Source organism: Trichosurus vulpecula, chromosome 5 (genome assembly GCF_011100635.1).
Source record: "Trichosurus vulpecula isolate mTriVul1 chromosome 5, mTriVul1.pri, whole genome shotgun sequence".
Lineage (NCBI taxonomy): Eukaryota > Metazoa > Chordata > Mammalia > Diprotodontia > Phalangeridae > Trichosurus > Trichosurus vulpecula.
The window spans coordinates 283,206,154-283,223,705 of NC_050577.1; the positions used below are offsets into that span (position 1 = coordinate 283,206,154).

General features: G+C 37.7%; 1 protein-coding gene across 2 annotated transcripts in view; it reads right to left on the minus strand.

The window, feature by feature from the left end:
* The window catches only part of AMN1 (antagonist of mitotic exit network 1 homolog), a 106,370-nt gene that overhangs the window by 46,359 nt on the left and 42,459 nt on the right, over nt 1–17,552 (minus strand). Inside the window, exons 6-7 of one of the 2 annotated variants that reach the window (XM_036759680.1) lie at nt 16,989–17,100; nt 13,855–14,299 (exon numbers count right to left, since the gene is read on the minus strand). In XM_036759680.1, coding sequence (XP_036615575.1) covers nt 14,253–14,299; nt 16,989–17,100 — 159 coding nt within the window. In that variant the 3' untranslated portion in view covers nt 13,855–14,252. Of the gene's footprint in view, nt 1–13,854; nt 14,300–16,988; nt 17,101–17,552 lie in introns of those variants that run through there. The other variant, XM_036759679.1, reaches the window with a different exon arrangement.

Here is a 17,552-nt window from a genome sequence, read left to right on the forward strand (position 1 = left end):
TTTAAAAACAGACGTTCAAAAACAACAACAACAACAAAAAAGTTTTTGCATGCAACTAAAAAATAAGATACACAGGCAATGGGGCATAGAAATTTATCTTGCCCTACAAGAGAAGAAGGGAAAGGGGGATGGGAGGGGAGTGGGGTGACAGATGGGAGGGCTGACTGGGGAATGGGGCAACCAGAATATACGCCATCTTGGAGTGGGGGGAGGGTAGACACGGGGAAAAAATTTGTAATTCAAACTTTTGTGAAAATCAATGCTGAAAACTAAATATATTAAATAAATTTTTAAAAAATAGTAAAGGGAGCTCAAGAAAAAAAAAAAAAAAAACAAACGAGCTGGAGAAGGAAATGGCAAACCACTCCAGTATCTTTAGCAAGAAAAACCCCAAATAAGGTCACAAAGAGTCAGACACAACTGAACAACAAAAATTTATTAACTTCAGTTTCACATTACAGGAGATTTCTTCCTCAAAAGAAGACACATCACAATCTGGCTGGTTGTTGCCATATCCTTCACCCTATAACTACTGTCCATTCACTTGTTTCTAGGTCCGAGTTCCCATCCCTCTGTCCTTAGTCTCTTCACCTGAGTCTCTATTCTTTAGTTTAAAAACCTTCATTGGCGGTTCCTCCCATTGGTTCTAATACTTCTTTACAACATGACCAATGTGAAAATAGGTTTGATATGAATGTATAGGTGGAGCCTATATCAAATTGTATGCCATCTTGGGGAGGGGGGAGGATTGAAAAGGGGAGAAAACTGAAAACTCAAAAGTTTATAGAAGTGAATGTTGAAAACTAAGAATAAATAAATTAAAAAGAAAAATAGGGAAACTACATTATATGTCAACTATATTAATATTGTTTTAGACTTTAAAATAACTAGAGAGCATACGGTTGGAATATTGCTGTGGTGCAGGAAATGATGAATTGGTGGACTTAGAAAAATATGGAAAGACTCAGATTTATGAAGGAAGACATTATCTACCTTCAGAGAAATAGAAGACAAGTAAGTATAGTATGGTCTCACCTAGATGCATATGAATGTATATGTCTATATGAGTATGATTATAGATATCTAAGTATGTGTGTATATATATATATATACACACACACACACATATCTTTATGTGTATATGTTTATATATATGGGTATATATGTATATATGTATGCACGTATATATACATATACATATATATGTATATGTGTACACACACACATCCATGCTTAACTATAGCCTTCTTGGGAAGGGAGAGAGGATGGGAAAAAAAAAGACAAAGTAAAAAGTGCATAGCTGTAATAGCAATTTAGATTTGAAGATCTTTCCAACTCATTATTAGGCCATGTGACCTGCTTACATAGCAGGAAGCCTAAGTCATATGTGGTGGGAGGAGCTTGCTGAGAGGAAAAGAAGTTGTGTCACAGGAAATTCTGAGAGAGCAATTACTACAGTTAGAGCTGAGAGAAAGAGCAGGTGAGCTGTGGTGGCTGTGAGTGAGTTTTTGGGAAGGCCCCAGGAGGAGAGTAGATGGTTTTGGGATGGAGTGGTTCTCTCCTGTGGTGTTGTATATCAAATTCTTTGCTGCTGTGGTGGATTGGGCTTATTGGTTTTGGGACCTGGTTCTCTGGTGTTTTAATAAATTTGGTTTATCTCTTATACCTTCTATGTGGAGAGTCTCATATATTTTGTGATACAGAACCACATAGGCATTTTGAGAATTATCATCTATATTGTGATTATTTTTTTGTTTTGTTTTTTTGAGGGAGGAAGGTAGGGCAATTGGGGTTAAGTGACTTGCCCAAGGTCACAAGTTAGTAAGTGTGTCAAGTGTCTGAGCCTGGATTTGAACTCAGGTACTTCTGACTCCAGGGCCAGTGCTCTACTCACTGTGCCACCTAACTGCCCATATATTGTGATTATTGCCTTGCCAATACAATAGCAGTGAACAAAAGAAATCTTAGAAGGAAGCAAAGAAAAGATGGACAGCTCTGAACACAATGCATAGTATTTATAACATAGGCTTTCTTGAAATGGAAATTTATTGCTATACATTTTGAATCCTTTCTCATGCTCTGCTGTGCACATGGCAATGCTTTTTTTCCTTATTTTGTATTTAAGTTTTAATATTTAAGCTTATGTTTCTTTTTCTTTTCTTATTGCATATTTAGGTTTTAGCATTTAAGTTTAAATTAATTAAAAAAAGAATTAGCTGAACTGCTAAACAATTATTAGTTTCCTGGTACTCACTGTAATCTTAGATCATTTACTTGTTCAATCAATGCCCCACCTGAAAGCCATTAATTATATTTCTACACATCTTTACACTTTGAGGGCAAAAAATCAGATACAGGTTAATATAATTTATCTGTCTGTTAAAAAAATCATGAAGCCATTGGTATAAAAATGAATCTTAATGAAGTAATTTGATGCTAGATTTCTGGATGCTACTCAACAGCTTATAATTTTTGCATCAATTATCAAAGTAGAAATAATATAATATTGAACATATATAATATTTTAATGAAAAACTCACACAAATATTGAGTCTAACAGACAACTTTTAGAATAATAATTCTAATGTATCTGCTATGAGTAAATTACTACATAATGTATAATTAACAAAATACTCTGTGATCTCTTAGGGAAACTAATGTAGAACAGTGCCTAATTACAATCACTGTATTAATTTGAGAATTAAAAATTTTTAAAAGTCTTAGGAAATATTTTTAACATTTAAATGTTTTCAGAGAAACAACATCTCAACATCTGGTTGAATATACAATTGTGCAGTTCTTTTATGATTGCTTGACCTCTAATTAGTCAGCTATCAAGTCTAATAAAATAAAATTGAGATTTGTTATTATGAAACCTTTTAGTTCTAATAAAAAATTTAAAAAGAAAAAACTACAGTAGTCCACATAAGATATAATAAGGGCATGAATTAAGGTGGTAGCTGTGGGAGTAAAAAGGAGAGGCAGATATTGTGGATGGAGGAAAGGATAGGACTTGGCAGCTGAATAAATATGAGGGAGGCAGAGAAAATCAAAGATGACTCCAAATTTCTAGGCTTGGGGGACTGGGAGGATAATGTGTGGGTTTTTTGTCCTTTGTTCTCAAAGAGGACCATGATATCAGGAAGATGATGCCATGACTTGCAAGTGAATTTGATTTAAGTGAAAAAGGACTGGGCAAAGTCACCAGTCTAACTTTCTCCTCTGGAGCCATCTGGGTCCAGTGGCAAGATATAGATCAGAACAACTGGAGATGGCTTCAGAGTGATAACAATGCCATTAATAGATATAGGAAATTAGAAGGAGAGGCAAGTTTCAGAGGGGAAGATTATGAATTTAAATTTGGACATGTTGAGTTTGAGGCACGTGACATACAGCAGGGCGTTGGTAATACAAGACTGGAGCTCTAGGAGAGGTTGAGGACAGGGATGGATTTAGTTAGGAGCCAGAAAGATAACTGGAACCTTGAAAGTGGATGAAATCACCAAAGGAAAAAATATGGGGAGTTACAAGAGAACTACAGACTGAGCCTGAGGAGATATGTACATCAAGATGGTGAGACCAAAAAGGCAGTCAGAGAAATAGGTGTAGAACCAATATTGAAAAGTGGCCCAGAAGTCAAGGAAGTGGGAAAAGGATGGTCAACAATCCCAAATGCAGAAGATCAAGGGATATTGAGCTCTGGAGGACCTCTGTGAAACAAGAGCAGCAAAGACCCAGAGTGCCAGCTCTGCCCTCCTCCCTCAGCCTGAAAGACTACCTCCAAAGACTACCTGGAAATCCTAGATTGAAGGGAACATATGGCACGAGGGCATCTCCCTGAACATGCTCCTCAGGACCCATGTGGGCGGTCTGGCAGGGAAGCTACCCCTGTAGCTCTAGCAAAGGGCCAAAGGTCTGGACTTTGTTCCCTCTGGGGCTAAGCTAGACTTAGCACAAGGGAAAGTCAGTATACTCTTCAGTTAATCTCCTATGACTGGCTGACTAAAGTTAGCTTGGGAAGAATGCCAAGCTATCCACTGAATCCCAACACCCCCCTAAATAACCCCAATAGCTGTGGGGAACTTTTCCTTGTCCTAGTCCTCAGAGAGCCAGCTTCTCTACCAGGCCTGCTACTTCCAAGGACCTCGTGTCTCTAAAAACTAGGCTGATGGTTTGAGGGCAGGCTCAGCTCTCCTGGATCATGGAGGGCAGGGAACTTTTTGCTCAGTCCATTCTCTCCCTTCACTCCTTGACCACAGTCTAAGAAGGAACAGGGTCTCTTTAGACACAAGGAGAGCATTCTGAACTCTGTTTGCCCTGACCTGTTGCTCTAAGAATGCTAACATAAAATAGATCTCTCTTTACCACCATCCACTCAAGTTCCAAGAATAATTGGGCAAGGAATTTTAGGTCTCTGGAAATTCAAGCATCACCAAAGGGGGTCTCTGCCAGCAACACAGGTTGTCTTTCCATCCAGGGGGGGTTTGTAGCTCCCCAGAGTGCCAGGACTTGAGTAGTAAGATAAAAGGCTCAGAGAACAAGGAAGTAGAAGGTTGGGCATTTTCATACTTGCTGTGCCAATGGCAGCCTGGAAAAGTTTGTTCCTAATACCTGAGCTGGACACCAGTGGGCAGAGTAAGGATGATAGGGGTATGATGTTAACTTCAGTGCCAAAGAGTCAGACCACACAGTCCCCAAAAGACAGGGGGCTTCACCCCATTCTCCCCAAAAGTCATTCATTCACCTGAACAAGACCCCAAACTCCAGAAGGCAGTAATCTGGTTCTCCTAGTAAGGGTCACTCACAGCACAGGACTTCACTGCTCAGCTTGTGGGATAAAAGAGAGGGTGTCTCAGGGCCCAGTTGTAGGTAGGATTAATGGGAAGGAAGGCATAGTGTAGAAATCACATCCATGGCTGACAAGGGAAGGAATGCCCAAAGGAAGGGATGTGAAGGGATCACTGGATTTAGTAATTACTAATGCTTGGAAAGAGCATTTTCAGTAGAGTGGTGTGTGCCAGCAGTGGCGTGAATATATGATGAAGTAATTGACACAAAAACACAAAGACATGGGGCTGGGCAAGTTGTATAGTCAAGCTATAGACTGATTTTAATGGAGTTACTGATAGTATTTTATACAGGTTAATTGCTGAGTCATCCTGACTTCAAAGAAGAATACAACAAAGCATTGGTTAAATTTTTTATCTCCTTGTTCCTGGGAGTGAGACACTATTTTTCCTCAGGGCTAACCAAATTGAAACATTTATGTTCTCTCGCATATAGATAACCAGACTGAAACATTTCTGTCATCTCTCATATAGATAACCAGCTACAAAGGCGGGTTTTCTTTGCCACGTCTTCTTGTTCTGAAATTGACCTTTGACGGGCACAGACCCATTCTCAATTGACCTTGCTGGGCAAAGATCTTAAGAGACTGCTTCGCAGAGGTCTACTGAGGCCTAAACAGTGATCAGGATATAGCTGGCTCTCCACAGTGGTGAATGAAGATGAAAGCTGGATTTTAAGGGGATGGGAAATGAGGCAGCAAATGCTACCTTGAATCATTATCTTTTTCTGTATATATCCCATATTTCCAATTAGATTGGAAGTTGAACCCCAGGGCCTAGCATACTGTGTAACATGTAAATATCAACTGAAATTAAGGTAGACTGAGGCACAAAGCTCCAAGCACAATCAATTTTTTGTTAAATCTAGCAATTACCAATAAAAGGAGTCTCTCAGCTCATCAGCAAGCTAAAAGACCTCAACTGATGTCTGACAGATCATTTTTATAAACAAAAAGAGGGGCCTCCAAAAATTAGAATGCAGCATTATAGATGGGAAAAACATTATGATTGGTTACAAAGTCAGAAACATCAAAGGTATGGAAAACAACGATTTGTTGCAAAGCCTGCAGTATCATAGGCAGCAAAAACAATATGGCTGGCTGGACATTTGGGGCTAGCAACACCCCTCCTTCCATTCTGCTGTCAGGAAAGGTTGATTGATAGTCTATTTGCTTGTTAGTAGAATGGAGATGCCAGGATCCTCATGCCAAGACCACCCCTCTCTTTTTCCTATTAGGAGACACCTTGTTTTCCAGAACTAAGGCCCTGAAAGGAAGCTATGCCTTGAGCTTGGCATAACAACAATCCTTTGCACTCACCCTCTGGTTGAACTCCGCTACAGCTAAATCCCAGAACTGTTTTACACTAGCCTCAGGTGGTCCTTAAGCTTGGACAAGTGCCTGCAGCAATCATGTTTGGGCCATGAAGCCCTGATATGAATTAAACTTGCCTCATTGCTGCTACTGCCCCTCACTGCAACAGCTATACCTTGCTGTTCAGTTCTTTGTCTAGCCACAACTACATGTATCAAGGCTAAGCCTTAGTGCATCCTAGAGGAGACCCCAACACGTGTCTAATTTCCCTTCTCCGATGGAATAAAGAAAGCTTTCTGCTTATAACCACCATGAGCTCTTTGCTTTTACTTCATTCTTCAAAGTTTGACAGAGATAACAAAACTCCCCTGACATAGAGTGATTCACAGGACACTTTTGAACCTAAGAGATAACACATGTCTACTAATTGTCCAAGGACAGTCAATGATGTACAGATAACAGGTTTCCTTCAATTAAAAGTCATTTATAAGGAAACTGACCTCAAACTTAAGATAACAGCCTTCTTTTAATTAAAGAGTTTTAATAGGGAAATTGGACTTTGAATCTGTGAACTTCTGACTTGAACTTAAAGTCAAAGGAATGTGACTTTAGTTGGTTATACAAAATATTGGTGTTGATATAGGATAGAATCAATTACAAATGGAATCAGAATCAATTTGACTTTCTCACATAACAGATGTTCTATAAATGTTTGCTGATGGTACAATTCCTACTGCTAATTGGAAAATTATTGATAACTTTTAGTTATATAACTTTTTTGAATGTACTGTTTCAGTTGAGTGACTGAGATAGAAACAAGACTACAGAGATTTATAGTGAATGGATAGTGAAAAATTAGAAGTTATATGTACAGGCTGTTAATTTGAAAAATTTGGTTGTAAAAGGGTAGGATAATAAAATAATAAGAAATAAGAACACAATACTTGCTTTAACTTAGTCTTCCTGATCTATAAAGTAAGTAATTATAGTACTTAGGATTATATCATTGTAAAGCTTGAAGGGACTTGAGAGAAAAATCTAATCCAACTGTTTCATTTTACAGATGAAGCAAATAAGGACTGAATGGTTAAATGATCGTAGTAGATAATGGCAGAAATTGAACTAGAATCTAAGTCTTCTAATTTCCAGTCCAATTTTCCTTCCATCTTGAGCTTCCTCAAACTTTATTGAACTTTCAGGAATTAGATCTTCTGCTATGTGATTTTCTCTGGAACTTTAATTTATGAAACAATCTCAGGTACCTAAAGAGTTTTATTATAATATCTAAAATCTCTTGGCAAATTTCTATACTCTGTGTTTATCTCAGATGTATCAGAGAGATTACTTCAATTGTGTTTGTCCTTCATTCTCAAAGAGGACCATGACATCAGGGAAATAATAACATGACTTGCAGTTGACTTTGATTTGAGTGAGGGAGGGCTGTGCAAGGGCTGGTGGTAGCCCCAGAGCCATCTGGGTCCAATGGCCTGATATTCACCAGGATGACTGGAGATGGCCCAGGATGCATTGGGACCCTGGCCCTTTTAGACTAAGGTCTTTTCAGTTTCTCACTGGCTAGATTACTTCAATAGAATGATGTTGATGGTGGTTAGGATAGTGGTGGTAATGACTTACATTTCTAGTAGGGACATCATATTTATTGGCAGCATGTTAGACTGGCCAGGACCAGCCCTAAGCAAATATGAAGTTAATATCCCCAAGTTCTAAGCAAGTATGAAGTTAATAACCTCAGTCTCCCCACTATTCTTCTTCCCCTTATACTGTGGATAAAATTAGTCATATATCATGTAAGTAATTATCTAATTTGTGCCAGTTGGAACCAAGTTTGATAACTAAGTTAGCAACCCTGAAATAGTTTCAGTGCTTGAAAATTCACTATTGCTTTACATTCTTACTTCCTGTCTAGATATAAACTTAAACTAATATTGGGATTTTTAAGTTAACAGAATTTTTAGCTACCCTGGGTTTTTCTATCTTTGAAAGATACTCTGAAAGACACATTGACCACTACAAATGGACAATCAGTGGGGCCTAGAATTGAAGAGGAGAAAGAGATCAGATTTATTAACTTTGGGAAATTCTAAGGTTATTTTAATTAACCAAATATTCTCCCTGAAATGAAAGTCCACAATTTAACACCACTGACTTTTTGGCAATGTATGACTGTGAATTATGAAACATGAACTTTTACAAACAATGTAAGTTGATGCTAAGTGTGATACAAAAGGCACATGATGGGCAAGAACACAGTAAATGTACTACACAACAAGAAATTACAAGGGCAATGTTAAAATAATAATGTAAAGGATGTCACCAAAGAAATGTATGAACCAAAAAGAAGATGGGTCAATTACATAGCAAGAAAAGGGATAACTGATGGACAGTGTATAAGCTTCAGCACTATGGTAGCTACACTATATCTGGTAAACAGGAGAAAGGCCTATAATATCAAGTAGTTTGGACCCCTTATGTTGGGCTTATGCAATGACATGGATGAGAAACTGACAGAATGGGCAGATGTAATTTGCATCACTAAGGGAAAGACCTGCATTAATGAGATCGCAGATACATTAGAATTTTTTTTAAACAAAGTCTGTTCAAGGTTTTATTATCTACAAATAACTATTTTGGAAATACAATAAATATTTAGGAAGCTTTCAATTTCGTTTCAACAAACATCTATCAAGTGACTACTATATACTAAGCACTACAGATATAAAGACCAACATAATCCTTGCCCTCAGGGATTCTATTACAATTCAATATCATCTACTGGGGGGCTATAGGCATAGTACAAAATATACTGAAGAAGGAACAGAGCACTAATAATGTGTGCATGTGCGCATGCAAACATGTGTGTGTGTGTGTGTGTGTGTGTGTGCAAGGAAAATGTCATTAAGCTTGTGGAAATGCATAGGTGGAAAATTGGGTAGCAAATCCAAGAAATAGAGAGTTTACATTTGGCTAGGCTAGAATGCAGAATGTGTAAAGGACAATGTGTAAAGTAAAACAAGGCTATAAATGGAGTTTGGAGTCAAACTGTGGAAGACCTTACATATGAGGCTGAAGAGACTGTACAGAGGGAAAAGTCAAAGATAACTCCAAGGATATAAACCTGAGTTATGACGACGAATATGGTGCCCTTGACAGAAAAAGAGAAGCTTGTAGGAAAAACAGATTTGGTAGAATAACAATGAATTCTGTGTTGAACATGCTGACCTAGGCATAAATTGTCCTTGTTACAATTTTATCTACCATTAGAGAAGAAAAAAAAAAAAGTCCAGTGTCTTATTCAATCAAGCACAACGTAGGGCATTTTCAATTTTTTTTGAATTTCAATTTTTTTTTTCAAAATTAGACATGACCAAGAAATTAGCTAAGATTGACATAACTTTCATTAAGGAACAAAAAACTGAAGTTTAGCCAGAATATAGTTAAACTATCCTGAAACACATTCTTAAAGAGTAGATTTACATGGGGTAAGGAGCCTGACAACCTGTCTTAAAACTCAAGCTTTGTCTGGTGGAGTCAAGATGGTGGAGTACAGGCAGGGACTCACCTAAGCTCTCCCTCAAACTCCTCCAATACCTGTAAAAAATGACTCTAATCAAATTCTAGGGCAGCAGAACCTGCAAAAAGACAGAGTGAAACAGAATTCCAACCCAAGACAACTTGGGAGGCCAGCAGGAAAGGTCTGTTGTACCAAGGTGAGAAAGGAGTACAGCCCAGTGCAAGCCATACCAGTAGAGACTGGACCCCAGCAAAATAGGAGCAGGCCTTGGGGTGACTGAATCACTGGCACCAGCAGTGCTTTCCAGACCTTTCAGCCCACAGACACCAAAGACAACTTAGAATGTCAGCAGGAAAGGTCTGTCACATCTGGTTAAGAGTAGAGCACAGTCCAGCACAGGCCATGCCAGTACAGCCCCAGCCACAGCAAACCAGGAGCAGGTCTTCAGAGTGACTGAATCAGCAGTGGCAGTGGCGGCTTCCAGAGATCTCAGGCCACAGACAGTAAGGGGTTCAAACAACTGGTCAGAAGGAGATTACAGGGGTCTTTTTGCTATCACAGAGGCAGGACTCTGTTGCTTTCCTCATACTCAGATCCAGGTCACAGTCCTGAGTGGCAGTCCCAGGGCAAAGAGAAGCACTAGCATAGCAGAGCTTGTGACCACAGTGGAGCGAGGAATGTCCTCACAGTTCCAGGGCGGAAAAGAATGCTTTTGGTCACTCACAGAACAGAGCATAGGCCAAGAGGGTAGTAAACACACCTCTCCTTAGATCACACTACTCTGGAAGAAATGAAAATACATAGGTCCCTAGAAGTATCTCTGAAAGCATCTGGACAAAACCCCTGAAACTTGGGACAGTGTGCCCTCCACTGTGGAAGCAGAGCCCTACTTTAACAAACAGTTAAAAGTCGAGTAATAGGCTGGGAAAATGAGCAAACAGCAGAAAAAAATTATCACCCTAGAAAGTTACTATGGTGACAAGGAAAATCAAAACACACACTCAGAAGAAGATAACAAATCAAAGCTCCTACATCTAAAACCTCCAAGAAAAAAATGCATTAATCTCAAGCCATAAAAGAGCTCAAAAAGGATTTTGAAAATCAAGTAAGAGTGGTAGAAGAAAAATTAGTAATAGAAATGAGAGTGATGCAAGGAAATAATGAAGAACAAGTCAACAGCTTGATAAAGGAGACAAAAAAAAATACTGAAGAAAATAATACCTTAAAATGTTTTGTTGACTAGGCCAAATGGTAAAAGAGGTGCAAAAAGTCAATGAGAAGAATGCCTTAAAAAGTAGAACTGGCCAAATAGAAAAGGAGGTCTAAAAGCTCACTGAAGAAAATAATTCCTTAAAAATTAGAATGTAGTAAATGGAAGCTAATGACTTCATGAGAAATCAAGAAACAATAAAACAAAACCAAAAGAATGAAAAAAATAAAAGATAGAGTAAAATAGCTCAATGGAAAAACAACTGATCTGGAAAATAGATCCAGGAGAGATAATTTTAAAATTATTGGACTTCCTGAAAGTCATGGTTAAGAAAAGAGCCTAGACATGATCTTTCAAGAAATTATCAAGGAAAACTTCCCTGATGTTCTAGAACCAGGGGGTAAAACAGAAATTGAAATAATCCACTGACCACCTCCTGAAGGAGATCTCAAAATGAAAACAGACAGGAATAGTACAGCCAAATTCCAGAGTTCCCAGATCAAGGAGAAAATATTGCAAGTAGCCAGAAAGAAACAAATCAAGTATTGCAGAATCGCAGTCAGGATAGTACAAGATACTACAAGTACAGCTTCTACATCAAAGGATCAGAAGGCTTGGAACCTGGTATTCCAGAGGGCAAAGGAACTAGGGTTACAACCAAGAATCATCTACCCAGCAAAACTGAGTATAATCCTTCAGGGGAAAAAAACAGACATTCAGTGAGATAGAGGAATTTCAAGTATTCCTGATGAAAAGACCAAAGCTGAATAGAAAATCTGACATTCAGATACAAAACTCAAGAGAAGAAAGAAAAGAAAGGTAAATAGGAAAGAAAAATTATAAGAGACATAATAAGGTTAAACTGTTTACATTTCTACGTGGAAAGATGATATTTGTAACTCATAAGACTTTCCTATTATTAGGGCAGTTAGAAGGAATATATATAAAGAGAGGGCACAGAGGTGAGTTGAATATGAAGGTATGATATCTAAAAAATAAAATGAAGGGGTGAGAGAGAGGAATGTACTGGGAGAAAGAGAAAGGAAGAGGTAGAATAGGGTAAATTATCTCACACAAAAGAGGCAAGAAAAAGCTTTTACAGAAAGAGGGGGAAGGTGAGGGAGAGTGAGTGAACCTTACTCTTATCAGAATTGGCTCAAAAAAGGAATAACATACACACTCAATTGGGTACAGAAATCTATCTTACACTACAGGAAAGTAGGAGGGGAAAGGGATAAAGGAGGAGGGGAAATGGTGATAGAAGGGAGGGTGGATTGGGGGAAGGGGTATTCAGAAGCAAAACACTTTTGAGGAGGGACAGGGTGAAAGGAGAGAGAGAATAGAATAAATAGGGGGTAGGAATAGGATGGCAGGAAATACAGTTAGCAATAGTAACTGTGAAAAAAAAATTTGAAGCAAGTTTCTCTGATAAAACCCTCATTTCTAAAACATATAGAGCACTGAGTCAAATTTATAAAAATAAGAGCCATTCCCCAATTGATAAATGATCAAAAGATACGATCAGTTTACAGATGAAGTAATTAAAGCTATCTATAGCCATATGAAAAAATATTCTAACTCACTACTGATGGGAGAAATGCAAATTAAAACAACTCTGAGGTACTATATCCTACCTATTAGATTGGCTAATAGGACAGAAAAGGTAAATGATCAATATTGGAGGGGATGTAGGAAGAATGAGATATTAATGCACTGTTGGTGGAGTATGAACGGCTTCAACTATTCTGTAGAGCAATTTGGAACCATGCCCAAAGAGCTATAAAACCATGCATACTCTTTGACCTAGCAATACCTCTACTAGGTCTGTATCCCAAAAGAAACTAAAAGGAAAAGGACCTATATGTGCAAAAACATTTATAGCAGCTCTTTTCTGGGGGTAAAGAATTAGAAATTGAGGGGCTGCACATCAGTTGGGGAATGGCTGAACAAGTGTATGTGATTGTGATGGAATACTATAAGAAATGATGAGCAAGATGCTCTCAGAAAAACCTGGAAAGACTTGCATGGGTTGGTTTGTACTGTGTACAAAGTAATGGCAATATTGTGTAAGATGATGAGTTGTGAATGACTTAGCTATTCTCAACAATGCAGCAATTCAAGACAACTCTGATGGACTTATGATGAAAAATGCTATCCATCCCCACAGAAATAACTGATGGTGTCTGAAGACACACTGAAACATACTTTTTTAAACTTTCTTTATTTTTTTGTGAGTTTTTTTTCATCCATATTTTCTTTCACAACATGACTATTATGAATATGTTTTGAATTTGGAACTCAAAGTTTTAAAAACTAATGTTAAAAATTGTTTTTACATGTAACTGGGGAAATATAAAATACTAAATAAAGAGTAGACTTATAGTCCTTTCTAGTTACTATTCCAGTTGCTATTATGTTTTACAGACTATACTCTATATTTTATTATATAGTAAACCTCACTTGAATTATACATTTATTGATCCTTTTCCCTTAGGTTTCTCACAAGTGCTATCTAGATGGCAGGTGCTTAATGAATGCTTGTTGAATGAATGAATATTCCATTTTTACAAAAAGGTTCTGTTTCATGATGAATGTACCACCCTAAGACCAGGTCTTATAAAACTGCACATAAAACTATAGCTGTTTTTGCTCTATTATCATAACTGTAGACAATTAAGATGACTCTAAGTTTTTCTTGGTCTTTTGTGTGGATCAGGCTCTTCATTTCTATATAGTCATAGAAGCACTTTCTCTCTACTGACCTTTAGGGTCGTATCTACAATTGCCTATTAGGCCTCTCAAACTTGATGTTCTGTAGACACCTTAAAATCATTATGTCCAAAACTTAACTCATTATCCTTCCCTCAGAACCCTCCCCACTTTTGAACTTCCCTATTACTGTCAATGGCGCTCACCCAGACTCCCTACTGTCATGACTGAAATCTGTAAGAGAAACTGAGTTAAAGAGTTCCAAGCATAATCAATTTATTAGCAATGGCTACCAATTTTGCCAATAAAGTGGGTCCAAGACCACCTTAGCAGAAAGATGTCATCGTGAGCTTACAGAGCATTTTTGTAGTCATAAATAAGGAACATCAGAAGGGGAAAAAACAGTAAATGAGGAACACTGATGTTGATTAACATAGACATTTATGCTTTCTGATTTGGGGTATTACAAAAGCTTCCACTATCATCATCATGGAAATCTGTCTTGTATAAGCATCCATGACAAAATTAGGGAACTGACATCTGTGAATATAGAATTTTAACAGGTTAACAACACTCAATTTGTGGGCATTACTATAATTGATAGCAGAGTTGAGGTTGTGGTTGTGCTTGTGTGGTTTGTCCTACGTTCTCAAAGAGGACCATGACATCAGGAAGATGAAGCCATGACCTGCAATTGAATTGGATTTGAATGAGGGAAAGCTATACAAAGACACCAGTCTCACTTTCTTTTCCAGAGCCATCTGGATCCAGTGGCCAGATATAAATCAGGACAACTGGAGATGGCCCAGGATACAGGCTTTCTTAAGCTAAGGTCTTCCCGAGTCCTCACTCTGCCTGAGGCAATGTCCATTCATTGATTAGCACTGTTTAAGAAGTGAGCCGAGGGATGGTCTGATAGTAGAGTAACTATGCTTTTGAAATGATCAGACTAATTCTGTGTCTTTTTTTAATTGATCCTATTTATAGTTAATTAACTTTTGTCCTGTAATGGCCTAAGTCATGGTTCTTTGTCTCTAAACTTAGTTCCAAATCCAGTTGGCCTTAAACAAATTATGTTTAGAAATCCAGTTCTCTTGTCAATCACTGTTCTATTCTTGTGTCAAGGATGTCTGGTTTGTTATCCAAAGAAGTCTGTTCCACTATCTCTAATCTTGCAGGTGGACTCAAAAAATGAACATAGCCTCTCACTCCCAATTTCTAACCAATTGTATTGTCCCCATGCCTTAGCATTATAACTAATTTTATTGATTTTGCAATTTATGGTCAAGCTCTTTTAACCAATCATAACTTGTTCCCCACCTACAAAGTCCTGTTATTTGTTCTGTAGTCCCCAAAACTATAAAAGATAGCTGGTCCCCCTCATACAGTGTCTTAGCTTTGCTGAGGAAGCTGAGATCCTATTTATTGGTAGATTCATTCTCTATTAATAAATGATCATGCTTGGAACTTTGTGCCTTGGTTTACTTTAACTCTTAACAATTTGTAATCTACAGCAAGGCTGTAATAGAAATGCACAACTTAGCTTGTCAGCTGAGCTCTCCAGAGCAAAAATAACAAGTTGGCTAATCAGGGAAGCTAACTGGAACCAACACCCTGTCAGCCTGCATAGGGTCTTATACATACTTCTTCAATTTACTAGGATTTATAAGAGCAAAACAATACATGTGATTAAGAGTAAATAATGGATTGGTAATTGATTAATACTTCATACTACCTAGGTGTCATCCTTGACTTTTCACTCTCTCACCACTCCTATAGCCAATCTATTGTTAAGGCCTGTTCATTTTACCTTTGCAATATCTCTTGAACATGCTCCTTTTCTTCTCTGATATTGCCACCCCTCTGGTACCGGCCCTCATCTTCTCAGGACTCAACTATTATAATAGCCTTATGGTTATTCTGCCTGCTACAACTCTCTTCCCACTCCAGTCCACCCTCCATTCAGTCATGAAACTGACTTTCCTAGGGCAAAGGTGCAATTATGTCAGCCTCCTCAACTCAATAAATTCTAGTGGCTTCCTATCACTTCCAGAATTAAAATCCTCTGGTATTCAAAGCTCTTCATTACCTAGCCTACCTCCTCTATATCTTTCCAGTCTTCTTACAACTTGTTAACACTACTACTACCCCACAACCTATATACTCAGAAATCTAGTGACACTGGCCTCCTTGCTGTTCTAGGAACAAGACATTTCATCTTCCAACTCTAGGCATTTTCACTGGTTCTCTTTCATGCATGGAATGCTCTCCCTCATCTTCACCTCCTGGATTGCTTGGCTTCAAATCCCAGCTAAAATCCCACCTTCTATAGGAAGCCTCTCCCAATTTCCCTTTAATTCTAGTGCCTTCCCTCTGTTGATTATTTCCTATTCATTTTGTATATACCTTGTTTGTATACAATTGTTTGCAAGTTGTCTCCCTGATTAGATCATGAGCTCCTTGAGAACAGAGACTGCTCTTCTTTGTAATCCCAGCACTCAGCATGGTGCCTAACACCTAGCATGGGGCTGGGGAACTTGAGGCCTTGAGGCCACACGTGGCCTTATAGGTCCTTGGATATGGCCTTTTGACTTGAGTCCAAGTTTTACAGAGCAAATCCTTTTATTAAGGGGATTTGTTCTGTGAAGTTTGGATTCAATCAAAGGACTGTACTAGTCTAGCAGGTGGTTAATAAATGTTTAATAACTGACACTTATTTGTTCCAAATAATCCAAAGCCAACAATTAGGGCTTGATAGGACACTGACCTAGACAGATTACCCATGATACTAAATTGTGATGATAGTGAGACTTCGATATTATAAAATTTAACTGTCAAAATAAAGGAACTGTTGGCTTGAATCAACTTAATTTTAATATATAACATATATCATGCAGCCAGCTAATACTTCCTAGGACCCCAGATGCCCAAGTTTTTGTTTTTAATTTTCTAACACTACAGTCAGGCACAAGAATCTAAATTCTTTCTGGGTAGAAGGACAAAAAAAAGTTAATCCAGAGACTCTATAGAACAGATGTGATATAACTATAGCTAGAATGGTCAAATTATACTTAATTAAGCAGTTAAATCTGGTAACTGAGTTTCTGCCCATGACTAATCTCCAAGGTCATATAAGATAGATGAACTACACTGGTAAATGACCTACAAAAGTTTGCAAACACCATTTATTCCAACCTATTTTGCTATTTTATAGGACACAAATGAATGGAGGATGGACTGGAGTGGTAAAGGACTTGTGGCAGGCAGACTAACACTACATGTAAACTTGACAAAAATTTATTACAAAACTTGAAAAATGGAAATTAATTATTCCTGAAGGTCAACATAAAGAAGCATCCATACGATAGCAAACTAACCTGTTATCAGAGGGCATTCATGAAAAAGTAAAATGTGTATCTGAGGGCAGCAAGTAAGAACAGCTTCTACAGCACCATCAGTCAGATTTACACAATGCCCCATGTGAATCTCCTATAAGGAACAAAAATATTAAGAACAATGACAAAATTAGTAAAATGAAGTAGAATCCAATATGGTGATTTGGGGTGGGGGGGGGGGAAATTCCTTAATAAAAGTTATGGTATAGTAGCACTTTTTTGGTTTTACTTCTTTTTTTATTTAATAAAAGTCAAGACTATAAGTAAACATAAATATAGAACAATTACTTGAGGTAATTCTGCCTATGAGTGTACATACAGACTAATGAACTTAATCCCAGTGAAATATGCAGTCAGCAATAAGTGTTTACATCCATTACTGACTTCATTCAAAAACTTTTTAAAACTATACGAATTTACAATCTAATTATATACTCTTTCATTACCAGTAATTAATACATAAATAGATACTGGGCACAGAGGAGATAATATACTCATGTATATATACTCTTTTTATATGAAAAAAAGCAGACAAAATCATTAAGA